The 16,985-nt window shown below is 37.9% G+C and overlaps 2 protein-coding genes across 3 annotated transcripts in view; one reads left to right on the top strand and one right to left on the bottom strand.

Moving 5' to 3' along the window:
- LOC144629868 (uncharacterized) overlaps positions 1-16,985 on the bottom strand; it is a 182,981-nt gene that overhangs the window by 143,864 nt on the left and 22,132 nt on the right. The gene's annotated exons all lie outside the window — the stretch shown is intronic.
- Positions 6,487-12,964, top strand: LOC144629869 (uncharacterized). Of its 2 annotated transcripts, none has more exons than XM_078488114.1 (3): positions 6,487-6,624; positions 11,853-11,936; positions 12,516-12,964. In XM_078488114.1, exons 1-3 carry the CDS (start codon positions 6,570-6,572, stop codon positions 12,692-12,694), a joined length of 318 nt encoding a protein of 105 aa, XP_078344240.1. In that variant the 5' UTR covers positions 6,487-6,569; the 3' UTR covers positions 12,695-12,964. The 2 variants fall into 2 exon arrangements, with proteins under 2 accessions (XP_078344240.1, XP_078344239.1); XM_078488113.1 differs by having other exon boundaries at positions 11,850-11,936.

Below are 16,985 nucleotides of genomic sequence, written 5' to 3'. Positions count from 1 at the left end.
AGAAGAAAGCATCTAAGTGTCGATAAGTGGCATGTATGTAGCATTACTTTCTTGTTTCTTAACTTTGATGTGCCTAGATGTTGGATTGAGCGAGCTTGTGAAGAAAATCTTTCGCTGTTGTATTTACATTTGCTATCACAACATTGCCGAATATAAGAAGCTTATATGGCTCTGAAAATGCTCCGAAAAATGCCCTAGGTGCCTTTTCTTCGCCAATATTTTGATTGTTATCGATAGATGTATGCTTGATTAGCTATTTTGTACCACTTCTGTGCCAAATTGAGTAAATAAATGGCTTCTGTGTTTCGGTGAATTTTGATGAAATAGCAAGAAATCGTTAAGTCACGTGTGTTTAGTTCCTCAGTACGAATAAAATATATTGGTCCCCAAACATTTTGTGCCATTTTTGTGAAGTTAAATGATGGATTTCATTACCCATGTAAGAATAATGTATATAAGTTGTTGTTCATGGGAGATATTTGGCACTAATTGAAGGCCATTTCCAGCAGTACGAAATGTGTACCTTCCAAAAATCTGTTTGAGGAGAAGACATCAAATCGGACGGTTGAAGTAAATTACTGTACTTAAAGCCTTATAACCACAGAATATAATGCAGTAAATTTTATTTTCAGAAGTCTTTTTTTCTTGTGGAACTGGTCATTCAAAGTCAGCTAATTAAATATGCATAAATTAGTGAAAAATTGCCAATTTTGCAAAAGGAGCCATAACTCCAAGGGAATAAAATATTTTGAGCTAATGTTTTGCCACAGTGAATAGCTCACCATACCCAACATTTATGCTAAGTTTGGGCGAAATCGGTGATTTGAGCTGACAATTATATTAAGGAGCTTAATTTCAATGCTCAGTCGGTTCAGTCGCTCCCTAGGCATTACAATGACTTTAAATGTTACTGATTGTTATGTAATTAATTATTTTTATAGTAGATACGATCCAATTTAGTATATAAGCATTTAGTTGTAATTTAGAAATCTATTAGTTTATTAGTATTTTGTAATATTAAGTATAATACACGACCCCACAAGCATTGTGCTTTAAACCCTATCGTGTGCAAATAAAGGTTTTGATGATGATGATGATGATGAGCTGTATCACCTATTGCCTGTTACTGCCCTGTTCTCTCATGGACGCACTGTTAATAGAATATTTCTCCTGGAAACATTTTACACTAAATATGAGGCGTGTCAGTCTTAATAATATGAACGAAACACTAATATGATTGGTTTTAATCTTTTCAGATATAAGAAGAACAGAATTAAAAACAACTTAGCAAGACGTTCTTGCGTCTTAAAGCGAAGCAATTGTCTTAAGGCAGGGAATGATTTCCTTCCTCTAATTTTCCCGTAAGTAAGATTGGTCTCTTTCCCCTGCGCCGTTGTTTTAACGATGATGTTTTGATTAAAATCTACCACCAGTTTAATTAAATGTTATTTTACCATTTTCCCTTTTCATTATTTCCGCCACTGTGTCTCGCTGTTATGAGTAGGTATATATCGGGACACCGGGAAAGCCCTTCGGCTAAGAAACAACGCCAGCTTCACTTATCTAATGGAAATCTTCTACAATGACAATGACTTCTAAGCCACTGAGAACAAATAAAACTTCCTTTACAAGATGTGTTCGTATCATTAACTAAAGCAATCGCTTCTAAAAGTTCAGTCAATAATTATGAAATGTTTACCCTATTCAGACCGGGCTTTTTTTTAGACCTTCTGGGCGGCAAAGTACCTACGTCATCGGAGAAGCACTGTGAGGGCTAAGGAACACAGGAACAGTGCCCCCCAAAGGAAGTCATGTACTTGCTACTTCGTCGACGTTCTTCCGACAGCTTTTTGATTAAAAGGTCCTAATTAATGTATTAGAGGTTGCACAACAGTTCAGTCTCGGCGCTTTACTTCGGTTTCTCTAGCATAAAGTGACTAGTTGTTCTGCTTTTCAGTCTGGACGAGATATAAATTCAAGGCATGTAACCCCCCAAGCACATTGACAGGTTTCCCTGAAGTTCACCAGACCCTTATCAGTCTAATCATTTATGCCCCTGGGCGAAGATATCTTTCCCGAGAACACAACTGAACCAAGACTCGAACCCAACCGCTCAATCTTGAGCCCTACGCGCCAACCATTAGGCCAAAACGCCTTCAACTCTTTAAACTCTTTTTGTCCGATTAAATAGTATGACAGGTTATGTCATGGCACTTTTCACTTCTCCCGCCATTTTGTCTTACGCTAAGGGACGGACCATTATTTTCTTGGGAGGGGGGATGAAAAATCTTCCTCTGCAAACTTTTTTTTTTAGTTTAGGCACCTCTGCAAACATTTTTTTTCGAAATTCTTACTATTTTTTGTTATACATATCGTGTTTGCAAACAATTTATTTTGTCTTTCCAGGCCCTGCAAACAATTTTTTTCAATATTTTTCATCCCCCTCCCCCCCCCCCCTCCAAAAAAATAATGGTCCTGAGCTAAGGAGTAACGGTAATAATCATAGCAAACAAGTAAGGCCCTTCGGCTAACCGGCAGTCAGTCATCGCGTCTGACTGGAAATTTCGCTCGTGAAGTTAATTACCACGGGTTAAAAAATTTGCACTAAATGGAAAGTGTACCAGTCTTAATAATTTATGAGGATGAAACGAATATGATTGGTTCTCATCTTTCCAGAGATAAAAAGAGCAGAAATAAAAACGTCTTAAACAGACGTGCTCGTATTATTAAGCAAAGCAATTCGCTTTTGGCAGGAAACGAAAAACTCTTTAGAAGCAAGTTACTGGTCGACAATGAAGAGTGCTGTGATCTTGTTCTTTGTTGTTTGGATGGTCTGCGTAGCTGATGGTAAGGTGTTGCTTTTAAGTTGTCATTGTACAATGTTAGTTATATGCAATTCTAAAAATGCGCATTGAACTTCGAACTTGACTCTGAGTTTTGTATAGTTGATCTTTGCTTTCTTTTTCACTTTTTAGTCGTTGCTACAGTTTACATGCATGTTTCTCTAATAAGGGTGCCAAAAGTTTAGTGCAATTCATAACTACAATTTAAATGTTGATTTTGTGCTCTCAATGATCAGTCATAACTTAATTGCTAGAAAAATTGTAACTGGGTTTGCGTTTAATAATTCGTTAAATAACATTCTTTCGTTTGAAATTTTGATAACGAGTATCAGGCAAGGGAATAAAATATTGAACTGGTTTTAAAAATTTTAAACCAAAGATAAATTGGAACTACAGCAAATACCTTTACAAACTTTAACTAAAATATTTGCCATCGCTTTTTATGGAGCATGTTTCAGCCCAAAGCACTTTACCATTTAATAACGCTTTACTGCACAATCCAGCAATCCAGGGATGAAAGCAGAAACTGCCAAGCTGTTTTGGTACTGTCAGTACCTCCTCTTGACTGGACTACTCACCCACGCAATGTGCGAGATTCGCGCGCATGACGAGCCGCAGCCAATAAATTCCATTCCGACAGTGTTCGAAGGCTACCAAACAAATGTTGTCATCGCTCGTAGTAGTCTGTCAGAGTAAGGGGTCAATTCAGTCGCCGTGAATGCAATCGCATCCTCGAGCATCCCATCACGTCTCATAAATAGCTGCGCAGTTTGTGTAGTCTGCAACAGGAACGAACTGAAGTTGCTTTTTGGGGAATCGCATTGCTCTAATTTTTATTATTATTATTATTATTATTATTATTATTATTATTATTATTATTATTATTTATACAAGAGCAGTTTCAAACACCGCGAGATTTCCTCCTGTCAGCGAACGAGGAATAGAAGAAGTCTTTTTTTTTCTTTTTTAGTAGTAGAAGTCTTTATTAAGAAATCAGTCACAACATACGGGTGGCTTTAAAATCAATAACAAACTAAGCTAAACTAGAAAAAGAAAACCTTTCATCTGTATTATAAGAAGGATTTTAAGAAATAAATTTAAAAACACATCTATTTACAAAAGCCCGTTTGAATCGTTCCGTTTTTACTTTAGGGAGTATGAAGTCATGGCCCCTTTCTCTAAGAGCTCTGTTAGGAATATAAATTTTACGTTCAAAACATGTCTTTTGCAGTGATCGGGGCACGAGCTCAATGTCATTTTCCTTTCGAATATGAGGGCGAAACGTACAGCGAATGTACCTATAAAGGACATTCCATACCGTGGTGTGCGTGGGATAGGATCTACCAAAGCACTCGGTGGAGCAATTGCGGTAAGAAACGAACCTTAGCTGAAGCGAACCATTTATTTTCGAACTACAATACTATTTTCAATTTAGCCCCACTGGTACATACAACCCCTGTACCTATGTCAATTTCAAAGTTCAATTGCGACCTAGCCTCTTCACCTTTTCGCAAAAAAACTGACGATGACTTTTCAATCCCACTCATGGCCTGACCGAATGAATAAACAATGCCCAGTGAAAATACAATCGAATGCTGTCTCGTCGGCTCGATTACCAGCCGCTAGAAATCTAGAAATGAGTCCATCACTGCTTCCCGAAAAGGAGGATCCAGGGCCTTTAAATGCGTAAAGTAATTTGAAGACAGGCAATTCTTTAATTGACTTAATTTGGAATTAATCAGTGTTGTTACGTCTGGTGAAATAGAGCCCACCAAAGAATCAGAACATTTCCTAAGTTAGCAATAAATTAAAAATGCTGTTCTTTCTGAATGAAAACATCCCTATAACGTCGAACCATGTCGGTTGTCGGTTAGAATTTATTCGTCGCTAATCGGTAATTTTTTCCTAATTTCTTCGGTAGTCAGTAACATTGTTCGCCCTTTGGCGTTAGTCGGTTAACCCTATTCAGACACTAGTTTTCTATATAATATCAACACTTCATAAAATTTATATATATTTATTCTTTTGTATTTCTGCACTCGGTTTAATTCACATTTTACCTTTCATTTTTTGCCTAGAGTGTACAGAAAGTGAAAAAAGCAGATGTACTGAGGAAAAGCCGGTATGCGTGCCACCCGCTGATGGTGAGCCCGCGAAATGCACCAGTATGAGTCACTCGGAGCTGACTTATGGACGACGCTAATGCCTAAGACCTTTCCACTTGCGTTAATCATGTTTTTTTGTTGCATCACACTGAGAATGCCTTTAGTTTGTTTATTGTGTGCAACAACTAACTTACACAGTCTAGTGCAGTGATTGCTGAGACATGATGAAAAGAATAAAATTGATTTATGAAATGTTGTTTCTAAATTATAATATTTATAATTTTCCAACTTTGGCTCTCGGCTTTCGCCATGAGCACCTCTTACGCTTCTTGAGTGCTCTCCAAACTTCCCGGGTGCACCATAACTCGATAGTGCACGCTAAAGCATGAACCAATTGTGAATTAATTTCACAGATAGCCGTCCTACTCTACCAAATGAATGGGCCTTGGTATTTTAATGAATGCTTTCCGTAACATATAGTGTTTAAAGGAGGGATTGCAAAGTCACGGTATTTGAGGTGGTGGTGAGAGTTCTTGACCTTGAAGAGCTCAGATACACATCTTCGTACAACTTAATTTTTTACTTTGTACATAAGAGTGGCGTACCTCTTGAGTGCGCTCAATTTTTCTGTTATCAGATGACTTATAGAAGTTCCATACTAGATGACAATAAGTTAAATATGTCAAGATGGCACTCCTATATAATATTGGGTAAATAATAAAGGTGATAATCTTTAAGCTCGGTGATAAATAATGATGATGAATTGTTCAACGATGACACAAACATGGGACAAAGAAAAAATCTGAGTCTCCGAAGGGAATCGAACCCAGGGCCTCCCAGATACCGGTTGGGCGCTCTAGCTAACTCAGCCACGAGAGTCCTGTTGTGAGCTGGGCCATTTTACTAGGTTGATATGTGACACGCGCCCTAGGTTGATATGTGACACGCGTCCTGCATACTGCTAGGATCTGCGAAATCATCAAGAGTGTGGTAAGAGTGTGGAAACCGGTATCTGGGTGAGGCCGTGGGTTTGATTCCGGTCGAGGACTCAGATTTTTCTTTGTCCCATGCTCGTGTCATTGTTGAACAATTCATCTTCATTATATAATATTAGCTTGGCATAACAGGGTATTAAATTACGCAGGGGCACAAATATTCCTACTTTTTGACTAGCTCTAGTACAAAGCTTGCTTATATGATCCGCGAAATTAAGATTCTAGTCAATATTGACTCCCAAGGTTGTACATGTAATATATTGAAGGAAAAAGAAACAGAAAATAAGATACAAACAAGAAATTAATATCTACATAAATAGTACTTTAAGATAGAAAGTAGAGAAACAAGGAAAAGACAGAAATAAAAGCAAACAAAAAAGTACCAGTTAGTGAGAGAACCAAATTTCTATCACGGCATGGAGTGAGGAAGATGGAATATGATTGGTTTATATTATACGACAATTGAATATAAGGCAAGTACCCATGTAGTCGACACTGATCTATAAATTATAAGGCGTGCCATTTGAAAGAGCTCGATCCTGAAGGATAACAACAGAAACAGTCGTTTTAGTTTCTGAGGGACGCAAGTCGATTAAAAGCATAAATAAGAAAAGAGCTTTTCAACAATGAAGATTCTTGTGGTCTTGTCCTTTCTTGTTCTTGTGATGCTCTGCACAAGAGGTAAGTTGAAATACATTCATTGTGTTCAAATTTCAAAATCCACTTTAAAATGAACAAGTCTTCTTTTTTTCTTTGCATACTTTTCTCCACTTCAAGTTAATTTTAATAAGAGTCGACTCGAACTTGCGGACAAGTCTGGTAACATTTAATAGATTTCCTAAGTAGTGTGTCAATTGTTGCAAAAAAGCAAGTGCGAACCGCGAATTTTTAGGCAAACAATTTGTTCAACAATATAAAACAACAAAGAAATAGGTGACCCATGATCAGCTAGTGTCGCAAACACGATATATTTTGTTATTTGAAGTAAAAAACAATCGCTAAAGCAATTACGAACTGCTTGTTTTGACTGGGACAAATTTTGTTAAGACAGGCAAACCGTCTTCCAACCAAAAGACAGGACAATCTAGGACAAGCCGCATTCCCATATTGGATATCCCTTGTGACTCCAGATAACAATAAGTGGTTGATGATTGACTAGATTTTCCTCTAAGAATTAAGTACAGTCACAAGAACCGATGAAAAATGCTTCTTTAAGGGTGAAAATCACCCACTTTGTTTTTCTTTGACGAAAACTTTTGTGCGATAAAATTGATTGTTTTGTATAGCATTCGGTTGCTTTCACGTGAATCTGATATGGCGATCGTTGCAGGTTATGTCTTCGACAGGTAAAACTTTCAAATAATTGTTTTGTGAAACTGAAGACAAAAGTACTGTCATCCCTAACCTGAAATCATGCCCTCCCACCCTACTACTTTCGCCTGAACTTGGCGATTTTTTTGGCATAAAAGCGACTGAGGAATGTATTGGGATGCCAGCAATACCTGCAAAGCTATTGTACTAGTGATTTTACCTTTTGTTGTCTTCAAAATGTCACTCACATTCTGACGCGACAATTTGTTCAGAGAAATGACTGGACATTTCAAAACTTGTCCGCAAGCGTGAAACGGCATAGGTCACTTAAGTGTAAATAGGTTTACGGGCTTAACAACAGGGCACTAGTTTTTATGGATTTTTCACATGCAAAACCTATTCAAACATCATGTAGATCTCGTGCAGCGATCTTTTGTTGACGTTTTGTCCTTGTAGCACGCGCAAATACGTGAACCGTTAAAAAAAGCCGTTACGGCTTTTAAGAGGCTGTGTCTGTAATACTGGTCTGCCCGATCTGGCTTGTTAAATAGATTTCGCTCTTTTCTAGTGTGTTGCAAGACTTTCATGTACTTATACTAAAAACACAATTCACTTGACCGGATCATTAATTTTTTTCCAGTTTTTAAGGATTTTCGGTTCACCCGAACGAGCGCTTGTAACGACCACTGTCAAGGCTTAAATTTACCACAACTTTGAAAATTAATTAAAAAAGAACTAACAACTTCTGTACCAAACAAACACCACAGCCTGTTAAATTATGTCTTTTTAATTTATCACACCAACTTTTACGAACATTGAGTTCGAATCAAGCTAGCAGCAAAACATCAACGACACCCCTATCACACACCTTGATGAAACACTTGAAAACGGCTCAGATTCAAACTTTATTTTTGAAAAAGTGAGGCGGTCTACTTCAATCAAACCAACGCAGCCGAAAAGTAGATGTAATAGAAAATGTTCCTATCGAAAAAAACCTTCTGGTATCGTCTTAATGAAATATATACAGCTGTGTAAACTTGCATAATTTCGAAGATCTTCATGTTTGCAGCCATATCATTTTGAGGGACTCGTCAGGACGAGGAGTTTCATCAACTGGCCTCGCAGATATACCGAACACCTTCAGAAATAAACAAAGATTAGATATAAATGCATTGCAGTTCAACTGAAAGAGAATAAATCGTATTTAAAAATGGAAGCTCGACTTACATTTTGACTGTTACGGACGTACGGTTGTTTAATACTATTGGAATTTCGCTCGATGATTCCACTAGAAATAACAATATTTGACATACAAACTTCGACTTGATGTAGCCTATGAATCAGCTCAAGGCAGTAACTTCGTGCTTTTCCTTCCTTACTGGCGTACAGCAAAGATTATCCATCGCAAAACGTTGAACGTCGAAGAAACAGCCGAAGAAAACGGCCTGTCGGTCACTACTTCATGTATGAGGCACTATACGGTACACATACGGTACACAACGGTACTCCATACATGAAGTATATACCGACCAATCGATAAACATGTCAGTTTGGTCCTCTTTACCTGATGCTTGCTGTTTTGTCGTGAAAACAACTTCGCTGTACGCCGGTAAAGAAGGGAAAGCACGAGGTTACTACCTTTAACTGATTCAAACGCTACATTCAGTCAAAGTCTGCGTGTCAAATATTGTTATTTGTTGTGGAATCATCAAGCGAAATTCGAACAAGAATGACCTTACGCCCGTAGAAATCGTTGAAATGTAAGTCGAGCTTCCATTTTTAAACACGATTTATTCTCTTTCAGTTGAACTGCAATGCATTTATATCTAATCTTTGTTTATTTCTGATGGTGTTAGGTATGTCTGCGAGGCCAGTTGATGAAACTCCTCGTCCTGACGAGTCCCTCACAATGGCTGCAAACATGAAGATCTTCGAAATTGGGCAAGTTTACACAGCTGTATATATTTCATTAAGACGATACCAGAAGGTTTTTTTCGATAGGAACATTTTCTATTACATCTACTTTTCGGCTGCGTTGGTTTGATTGAAGTAGACCGCCTCACTTTTTCAAAAATAAAGTTTGAATCTGAGCCGTTTTCAAGTGTTTCATCAAGGTGTGTGATAGGGGTGTCGTTAATGTTTTGCTGCTAGCTTGATTCGAACTCAATGTTCGTGAAAGTTGGTGTGATAAATTAAAAAGACATAATTTAACAGGCTGTGGTGTTTGTTTGGTACAGAAGTTGTTAGTTCTTTTTTAATTAATTTTCAAAGTTGTGGTAAATTTAAGCCTTGACAGTGGTCGTTACAAGCGCTCGTTCGGGTGAACCGAAAATCCTTAAAAACTGGAAAAAAATTAATGATCCGGTCAAGTGAATTGTGTTTTTAGTATAAGTACATGAAAGTCTTGCAACACACTAGAAAAGAGCGAAATCTATTTAACAAGCCAGATCGGGCAGACCAGTATTACAGACACAGCCTCTTAAGACCTTTAAAAAACCGATGAAGACCGAAGATTTTCGGGTCGAGACGTCTTGTTTTAGTTTGTAACTTTGTGATACAACGTTAAGCTTTTTAAGTCAGTGACAAACCTTTTAATAACTTTGTTATGCCTATTCCTGACTGAAATTTTAGCATTTTTCGATCATGTCATTTATTTTATGCCTTAGAGGATATAATATTATATAACAACGATTAGGAGCAGTGGCCAGGAATATAATTCCAACTGGGATGTGGAACCTACCTTCAAGATATATATGACCATTCGGTCAGTCGGCGGCAAATATTTTAAGGATTTGTATGATACTAAAACAAAATTATCGATTTTCGATTGGCTTGGCGCGCGCCTATTTTGTCGCGTAATTGGCGCGCGATCACGTGGGTGTCACATAAACACGCTTGTTCCAATTTGAACAACTTCAAATTGGATACCTGTAATTGAAAACCTACGCCATTCCTGCTGCAGTCGTATGTACTTAGATGGGTTCTTTCTTTCTCTTTTGCAAATGTTTTTAAAACTGATAGAAAATACCTTTGAATATTTCATACAAAAACGTTTCTCACAGACTGCCAGACCTCGAAATTTATTATAGATACAATTAATTACTAACTGGATCTCGTGTGGCACAATTCAGCGAGTAAACATGCTCGTAATTTTAAAATAAATGCTGGTAATTTTAAAATTTTCGGCCCAACAAAGTTCTAGATCTGTTCACGTCAAAACTAAAGAAAGCTAGTATTCTGGGTGTTGGTGTTAAATCCACCAATAGTGGACTATAAGCATATGGAGTGGCCTTATGCGAGACATCTCTATTGCGCTAGTATTTCTCTTTGGACCACGAATTTGGTTTTAAGTCATCAGATCTTGGCATGCAGAATAATTTAAAGGAAAACATGGATTTCCTTTTTCCCCTGTCACTGGAAAAGATTTATTCCGTGCTTTTCAGTTCCAGTATACTGTTTTACATGAACTGGTCTCCTTTTTTGCTTTTCTTCCTTTTTCGTCTTGATCAAACGACATCGCTACAATCTTGGACAAAACTAGTTGCAACATACGAATTCCACGCATTTTTCACAAATGTCCCGACCTGCAAGCGGGTTTAAATATCTTATCCCCCTCCCCCCTACTCAATGTTGTTTCTTGAGGTTTGCAGCTTTAGCCCCCCTCCCCCTTTTTCCGATACAATAAAGACTAACCAAGAGAAGAGTCTCTTAAGAGCCCCCACATCAAGTCACTAGTCAGCCCCCCCCCCCCACCCCACACACACACACACTTGGAAAAATGTTCCGCCGTCCCTGCTATTAACAAAGGTATTTGCAGTCTCCGATATCTCTTTTATAAGGACACAAAATATGCTTCCTAGGAAAGATATAAGGCTCCTTAACAAAAACTTCAAACGTCTCAAAAAAAATTTTGAATCACAAAAATGGTATAAGCGAGTTCGATCCTTAACTTAAAAAACGGCGATTAAATTAATGGTCGCATTCTGAAGGACAATGTGTTTATATTGTGAACATATATACCCAAACACTTGCAAAGCAAATTAAGAGATCATTTACCTCAATTTCTCGCTTCGAATTTTAGCTAACTGTCCAAATTACCATCTCTGACACTTGAAAAACCTTCTGAATCATCTTCCTTTTTTGCAAAAAACACCTTCGCAGGCCGGCTTTTAAAAGCTCTCAAAGTTGGTTTAACTGAGTCTGACATGTGGGTCTTAAAATCCACGCTTGAATCACGATCGTCAGGGTCAGGGTCTCGGTTTCAGTGTCTTGGCCTAAAATCGTTCTGTATTTGGTTAATTTTATCAACTTCTCGTTCTCTAAATTTAGAGGAAAACGGAAGTAAGGCAAATTTTCTAGGAATTTTCGCGCTACCGGTCCATATGGACTGGTAAACGGCCTTGCGTAACAAGAAAGAACTAATGAAGTAATTTCCCGTAAGTTAGGAAATTCACTGATCAGAAGCTAAGCAATCATTATGTTTAGTTACATAAAATAGTTTATTTTCTGAAATAAATATATTTCATTTTTTAAACTCTTTTTGCTATTGTTTCTTTATTATTTCCTTTAAATGTAATGTGTTCTCCATATATCAGTAGTTGTTGAGAGCAAATGCAGCTATCAGCCGCATGCGGGACGAACTGCACGGCAACGTTATATAGACCGACACACGACACACAGAGGTAAATAAATTATAATTTAGCTTGATTTTTTAATGTTATAGTACACCCATCAAAATTACTGGATTCTGATTGGACGAGAGTACTACAATCAATCAAAAATTTTACTCCCTAGGAGAACCTATTACTTTTCTTTTCGAAGTTGACCCGAAGTCTTCCCAAGTTGACCCGAACACTTCCGAAAATTTTCCGATGTTAATTAACATCGGAAAACAAAAGTAAACATCGTCAACTAAAAATTTACGCGTCTTAAATAGGCCTTATGCATGATAACGTCGTATGCTCAAAATTCACCACCAAGCCTTGTTTACGCGAATTATTTTCAAATCTCTATCACCTTCATGCAGTTTTCTCGAGGGTATTCTTTTCATCTTTGCTGCTTTGGGAATTTGTTCATGATAAAATTTACAAGAATGCATTTCCAAAGCGAGTCTTGGTGGTGAAACAAGCCTGTCTGACGTAAACATGCATAAGGGCTATAAACGCGACTTTTTGACTTGGCGTTAATTTCATCAGTCGTTAATTTCCTGTAATGAGGTTTATTTATTTATTTATTTATTTATTTATTTATTTATTTCCTAGTGTGTACAGGACAGGAAGCACGTGACAAGGGCTGCCAACACGGGGGCACATGTGATGCAGCAGTTGTTTTTGGAAGAATTCGAAGTTTTCAGTGTAACTGCACATCCGAATATTATGGAGACCTGTGTGAAGCTAGGCGATCCAGCGGAGGCGATCCAGAACGTTATGGCAGAAAATGAATAAAAGGGGTTCAATTAATATTTAAAAAAATCACTGAAATCTTTCTGCTGTCGTTGTCTGTAGCGAAATTGATAATTTTGGCTTGGTGGTTCTTTCAATTGAACCCGTTACTTTGATAAGAAAAGCAAAATCGTTGTCTCCATTAAATGAAAAAAAAAACCTGCCCACAGATATTGTTAGAAGGTGCTGTAAAGAGAGTGTCGAAATATTTTAGTTATGTCTACACAAGCGTCGTGAAAATTCACCAAGTTTACACAGGTGCAGTGCAATCGGCTGTTTAGAAAATAGCATGTTCCTTGAAATAAATGAAAAAAAGTACACATTTCCACACTTTTGTTACGTCCAGTGTATCGACAGGGTTCCGATTCAAGGGCAAGTTTATGTATTACATATTTAAATTCATGGGTTCCCAAAAGTTTTCCTTGGACAGCAGATGCCACCCCCCCCCCCCCCGGTAAGGTTTTTCCGAAGTTTTGAAAAGAGGATTTACTCTACAACGCAGAAACTTTCAGTAGCTGTTCATTCATCCCTTGCAGAAATTTTGATATGTCAACTATGTGCCTATGACATTTGACGTTGGCATAGTAACGTCATAATTACAAGCAGGTCTGGCCAAAATTCATCATTCCATAAGCATTCTGGCTTGATTTTGCATCAATTTCCATTACTTTGTGACTTTTAAAGAAAATGGTGAAATCCAAGATGGCGGATCCAAGTGGGCAGCTCTAATGACGTCACAGCCAACACAAATTATGTCATCTTGTACAGTAAGCGAAGGTCTTTCTACTCAGTGCAAAATAAGTTCGATGCGTCTTAATAGAACAAAAACTCTGGGGAGGGGTTTCATCCACCCCTCCTCCCTTGTACGATGGTGGGGGTATGAATTTGCTTGTACGTCCGAGGGTTAAAAATCTACTTGGTAGAGAAGATCGAAATTTACGGCCAATTACCATGTCTCAGGGACCGCGGAGCAATTTTCCAATTAGGGGGGGGGGGGGGCTGACTAGTGACTTGACATATGAGGCTTTATAGACTCTTCTCTTAGCAAGTCTTTATTCTTTTCGGAAATATTGGGGTGGGGGTGGGGGCTGGGGGTGAGCCCTCCCAGCCCCCCCCCCCCAGTCTCAGCGGTCCCAGAGGGCCTTACAGAAGTGCAAAAATGTGAAATTTTCAATTTATTTCAGTGGACACGGTATTTTTCTATAAACGGCCGCCGGAGAACAGCGCAATTTAAGTGTTTTATATTATTATTACAATGGTTACAAAGCGGTGAAATACTTTAGCGCTTTATGAATTTCTAAGAACAGCACTCGTGAATTTTGTTAAGCTCTTGTTAACTTAACTTGGAACAATTGGACATGAGCAATGCTGTACTTGTTTACCTTCTTCTTATTATTCATATGAGAAACATGAGATCTTTGTTCTACTAGCGGGGGTCCCCACGCTGAACGAATAGGGCGAGGAAGATGGAAGATGATTGGTTTATGTTGTACGACTATTGAATAGAAAGCAAGTACCAATGAAGTCGACACTGATTTATAAATTATAAGTTGAGTCACTTGAAAAAGCTCCAGAGATTAACAAAAACAGCCTTTCGAGTTTCTGAGGAACGCAAGTCGATTAGAATCATAAACAAGAGAAGAGCTTTTCAGCAATGAAGATTCTTGTGGTCTTGTCCTTTCTTGTCTTGGTGATGCTCTGCACAAGAGGTAAGTTGAAATACATAAATTGTGTTCAAATCTCAAAATCAACTTTATAATGAACTAGTCTACTCCTTTTCTTTGTTTTCTTTTCTCCACTTTAAGTTTAATAAGGGTCCACTCGAACTTGCGGACAATTGGTAGATCTTGATGTTTTAAGTAGTGTGTCAATTGTTGCAAAAAGGAAGTGCAAACCGCGTTATCTTAAGGCAAACAATTTGTTCAACAATTTAAAATAACAAAGAAACAGGTGACCTATGATAGGCCAGCGTCACAAACAAGATACATTTTGTCATTTTAAGATGGTTTCCGCACAATTTTCGAGCAATACAGGCAAAAATAAAGTTACCAAAAAAACCTCTTATCATGGCAACAGTTTTAGTACAACTAACAAAAACCTGCCAAAAATTTAGCACTCAAGCTGACCCCGCGCGAGAAAAATGGATTTGAAGTTGTCTTTATTTCAGTTAAAACGGACGTTTCGCGCCAGTTCAAAACAAAATGGCGCGTGTTTTATACATTTTTTCGAGGTTTGACTTTAAATTTCTCGAGAATGCTTTAAAATTTAATTGCGGGGTCACTAAGACAAATGAATTTCGATGAGATCTTTTAAATAGTATACAAAATGTTGCCGTGCAATGAGTAGATTTTTGGTACTTAATTTTCGCACTCATTGCTCGAACTTTCAGCGGAATCCGTCTTAAGTGAAAACATTCACCAAAATAAGAACGAACTGCGTGTTTTGACTGGGAAAAATTTTGAGAAAACAGAAAAAACGTCGTCCTATTTTTCCAAAGGCAGGACAATTCAGTAAAAGCCGTTTCCAATATCCTTTGTAACTCCAGGTAAAAAAAGTCCTTGGCGATTGGCCTTTCCCAGTGTCTTTTCTCTGAGAATTTAGCGGGGCCTCAAGAAGCGAGAAAAAATGCGTTAAGAGTCGATATCGCCCACCATTTGACGAAAAATTTAGAGTGATAAAATACACTGCTTTGTATAACATTCGGTTGATGTTTTCGTGAATCTAGCATGGCCATCGAAGCAGGTCATACCTTAGACATGTCAAAATCTTCAAATTATTTTGTTATGAAAAACAAAATTATCGTAATCCCAAAACCTAGACGTGGTCTTCATAATGGAGAAAGCTTTCTTTGCAATTTTTGCTTATACCAGGTATCCTAACAGCCCGAGCATCAAACGCTGGACATCTGCGCGACTCAGAGAAGCGCACATAGCTCGCACTTGGTCCAACGCCACTGCATTTACGTCAGCCTTAAGATGGGTTTGAGTACGAGCCAATCGAACCTGTGAAATTTTGGTAGTTTGGCGGGGTTTTTGCATAAAGACAACTGAGAAATATATTGGGATACCAGCAACACATGCAAACTATTTTGCTTGTAGCTTCTCCTTTGGTTGTCTTTGAGATATCTGTCGCATTTTGACGCTACAATTTGTTCATCGGGACATTTCAAAAAGGGTCCGCAAGTGTGAAACGGTATAGATCACCTAAGTGTAAATATTTTTATCGGTTTAACAACAGGACAATAGTCTTTACGGATTCTGTAACACCTGCTAGCTAGCACTTTTCTACATGCAAAACCTATTCAGACATCATGCCATTTCTTTTGTGCCTTTACACCGTATCTTTAGGACACCAGTTTGGTTTCTCTTAAGAATATAAGATATAACAAAGATTAAGAAAAACGGTCAGGAAATCTCAGCAATCGTCTGGTTTTGTTTTGGCTTCTATGTTTATCGGGTGTTCAAGCTCTAAACGCGCTTGCGTGGAGGTACATAGAAGGAAAACTGAATATTTTCTACACGCTCTTCAAGGCACCCAAAATTTGAGCTTGGATTGAAATCAACCACGTGCTAGCACAGGGAACCCAGTTTCACGAAATGACCACTCTTTTTTTATTTTTAAATAAATATCATTTGATTCCTGAGATGAACTTTTATTGCTGTTATTTCTTTTTTATCTCTATTTAATATAACATGTTCTTCGTATTTCAGCTGTTGAAGGCAGTGGGACGATTCCCTTTGGCACAGACATGAACGGGGGAACAATGGTTAGGAACTGACAAAAACCTGTTGAAAAGACCTGGTTTAAACTTGAATTCTGCACCTGTACAACAGAAGAGAAACACTTTGAAACATTTTAGGACTTCCACCACGACTTAAAAAACATTCGACCACGAAAACAGCTTTTTAAAGCTATTGCATTGGAGCATGGATAATAGCGTATTTACCTAAGGCCAAAGAGTATTTAATATTATTGTATAAACATGCCGTTAATGCATAGTTGGCGGTCCTTTATCACACAAGCGATCGCTGCGAACGTTCCAGAACGACTTCTGACCACTTCTCATACTTGTGATTTTTGCGACCGAATTTTGCCGATGCATAAATAACATCGTCAGCTTTGCGAACTGTTCTTAAAACATCGGTGAATAATTTACCTATACTGCAGGCCTAAACACATGTTATGGCACATATTTTCAACAGACGTCACAGGTATCTAAGAACCCTTTCTTCTCATTAAAGTAATTATTTATAAAAAAAAACGCTTGTTGATTAACTTTTAGAACAAATA

The sequence above is a fragment of the Oculina patagonica genome, chromosome 11, assembly GCF_052425735.1.
Source record: "Oculina patagonica isolate OP01 chromosome 11, crgOcupat, whole genome shotgun sequence".
In the NCBI taxonomy this organism is placed as follows: domain Eukaryota; kingdom Metazoa; phylum Cnidaria; class Anthozoa; order Scleractinia; family Oculinidae; genus Oculina; species Oculina patagonica.
This window is presented reverse-complemented; position numbering and strand designations above follow the sequence as displayed.

Excerpts from the sequence above, each read along its gene's own strand:
- LOC144629869 (XM_078488113.1), top strand. The coding sequence starts at position 6,570 with ATGAAGATTCTTGTGGTCTTGTCCTTTCTTGTTCTTGTGATGCTCTGC. Across the intron at positions 6,625-11,849 it reads TGTGATGCTCTGCACAAGAG|TAGTTGTTGAGAGCAAATGC; the intron begins GTAAGTTGAAAT and ends TCCATATATCAG. Across the intron at positions 11,937-12,515 it reads CCGACACACGACACACAGAG|TGTGTACAGGACAGGAAGCA; the intron begins GTAAATAAATTA and ends TTTATTTCCTAG.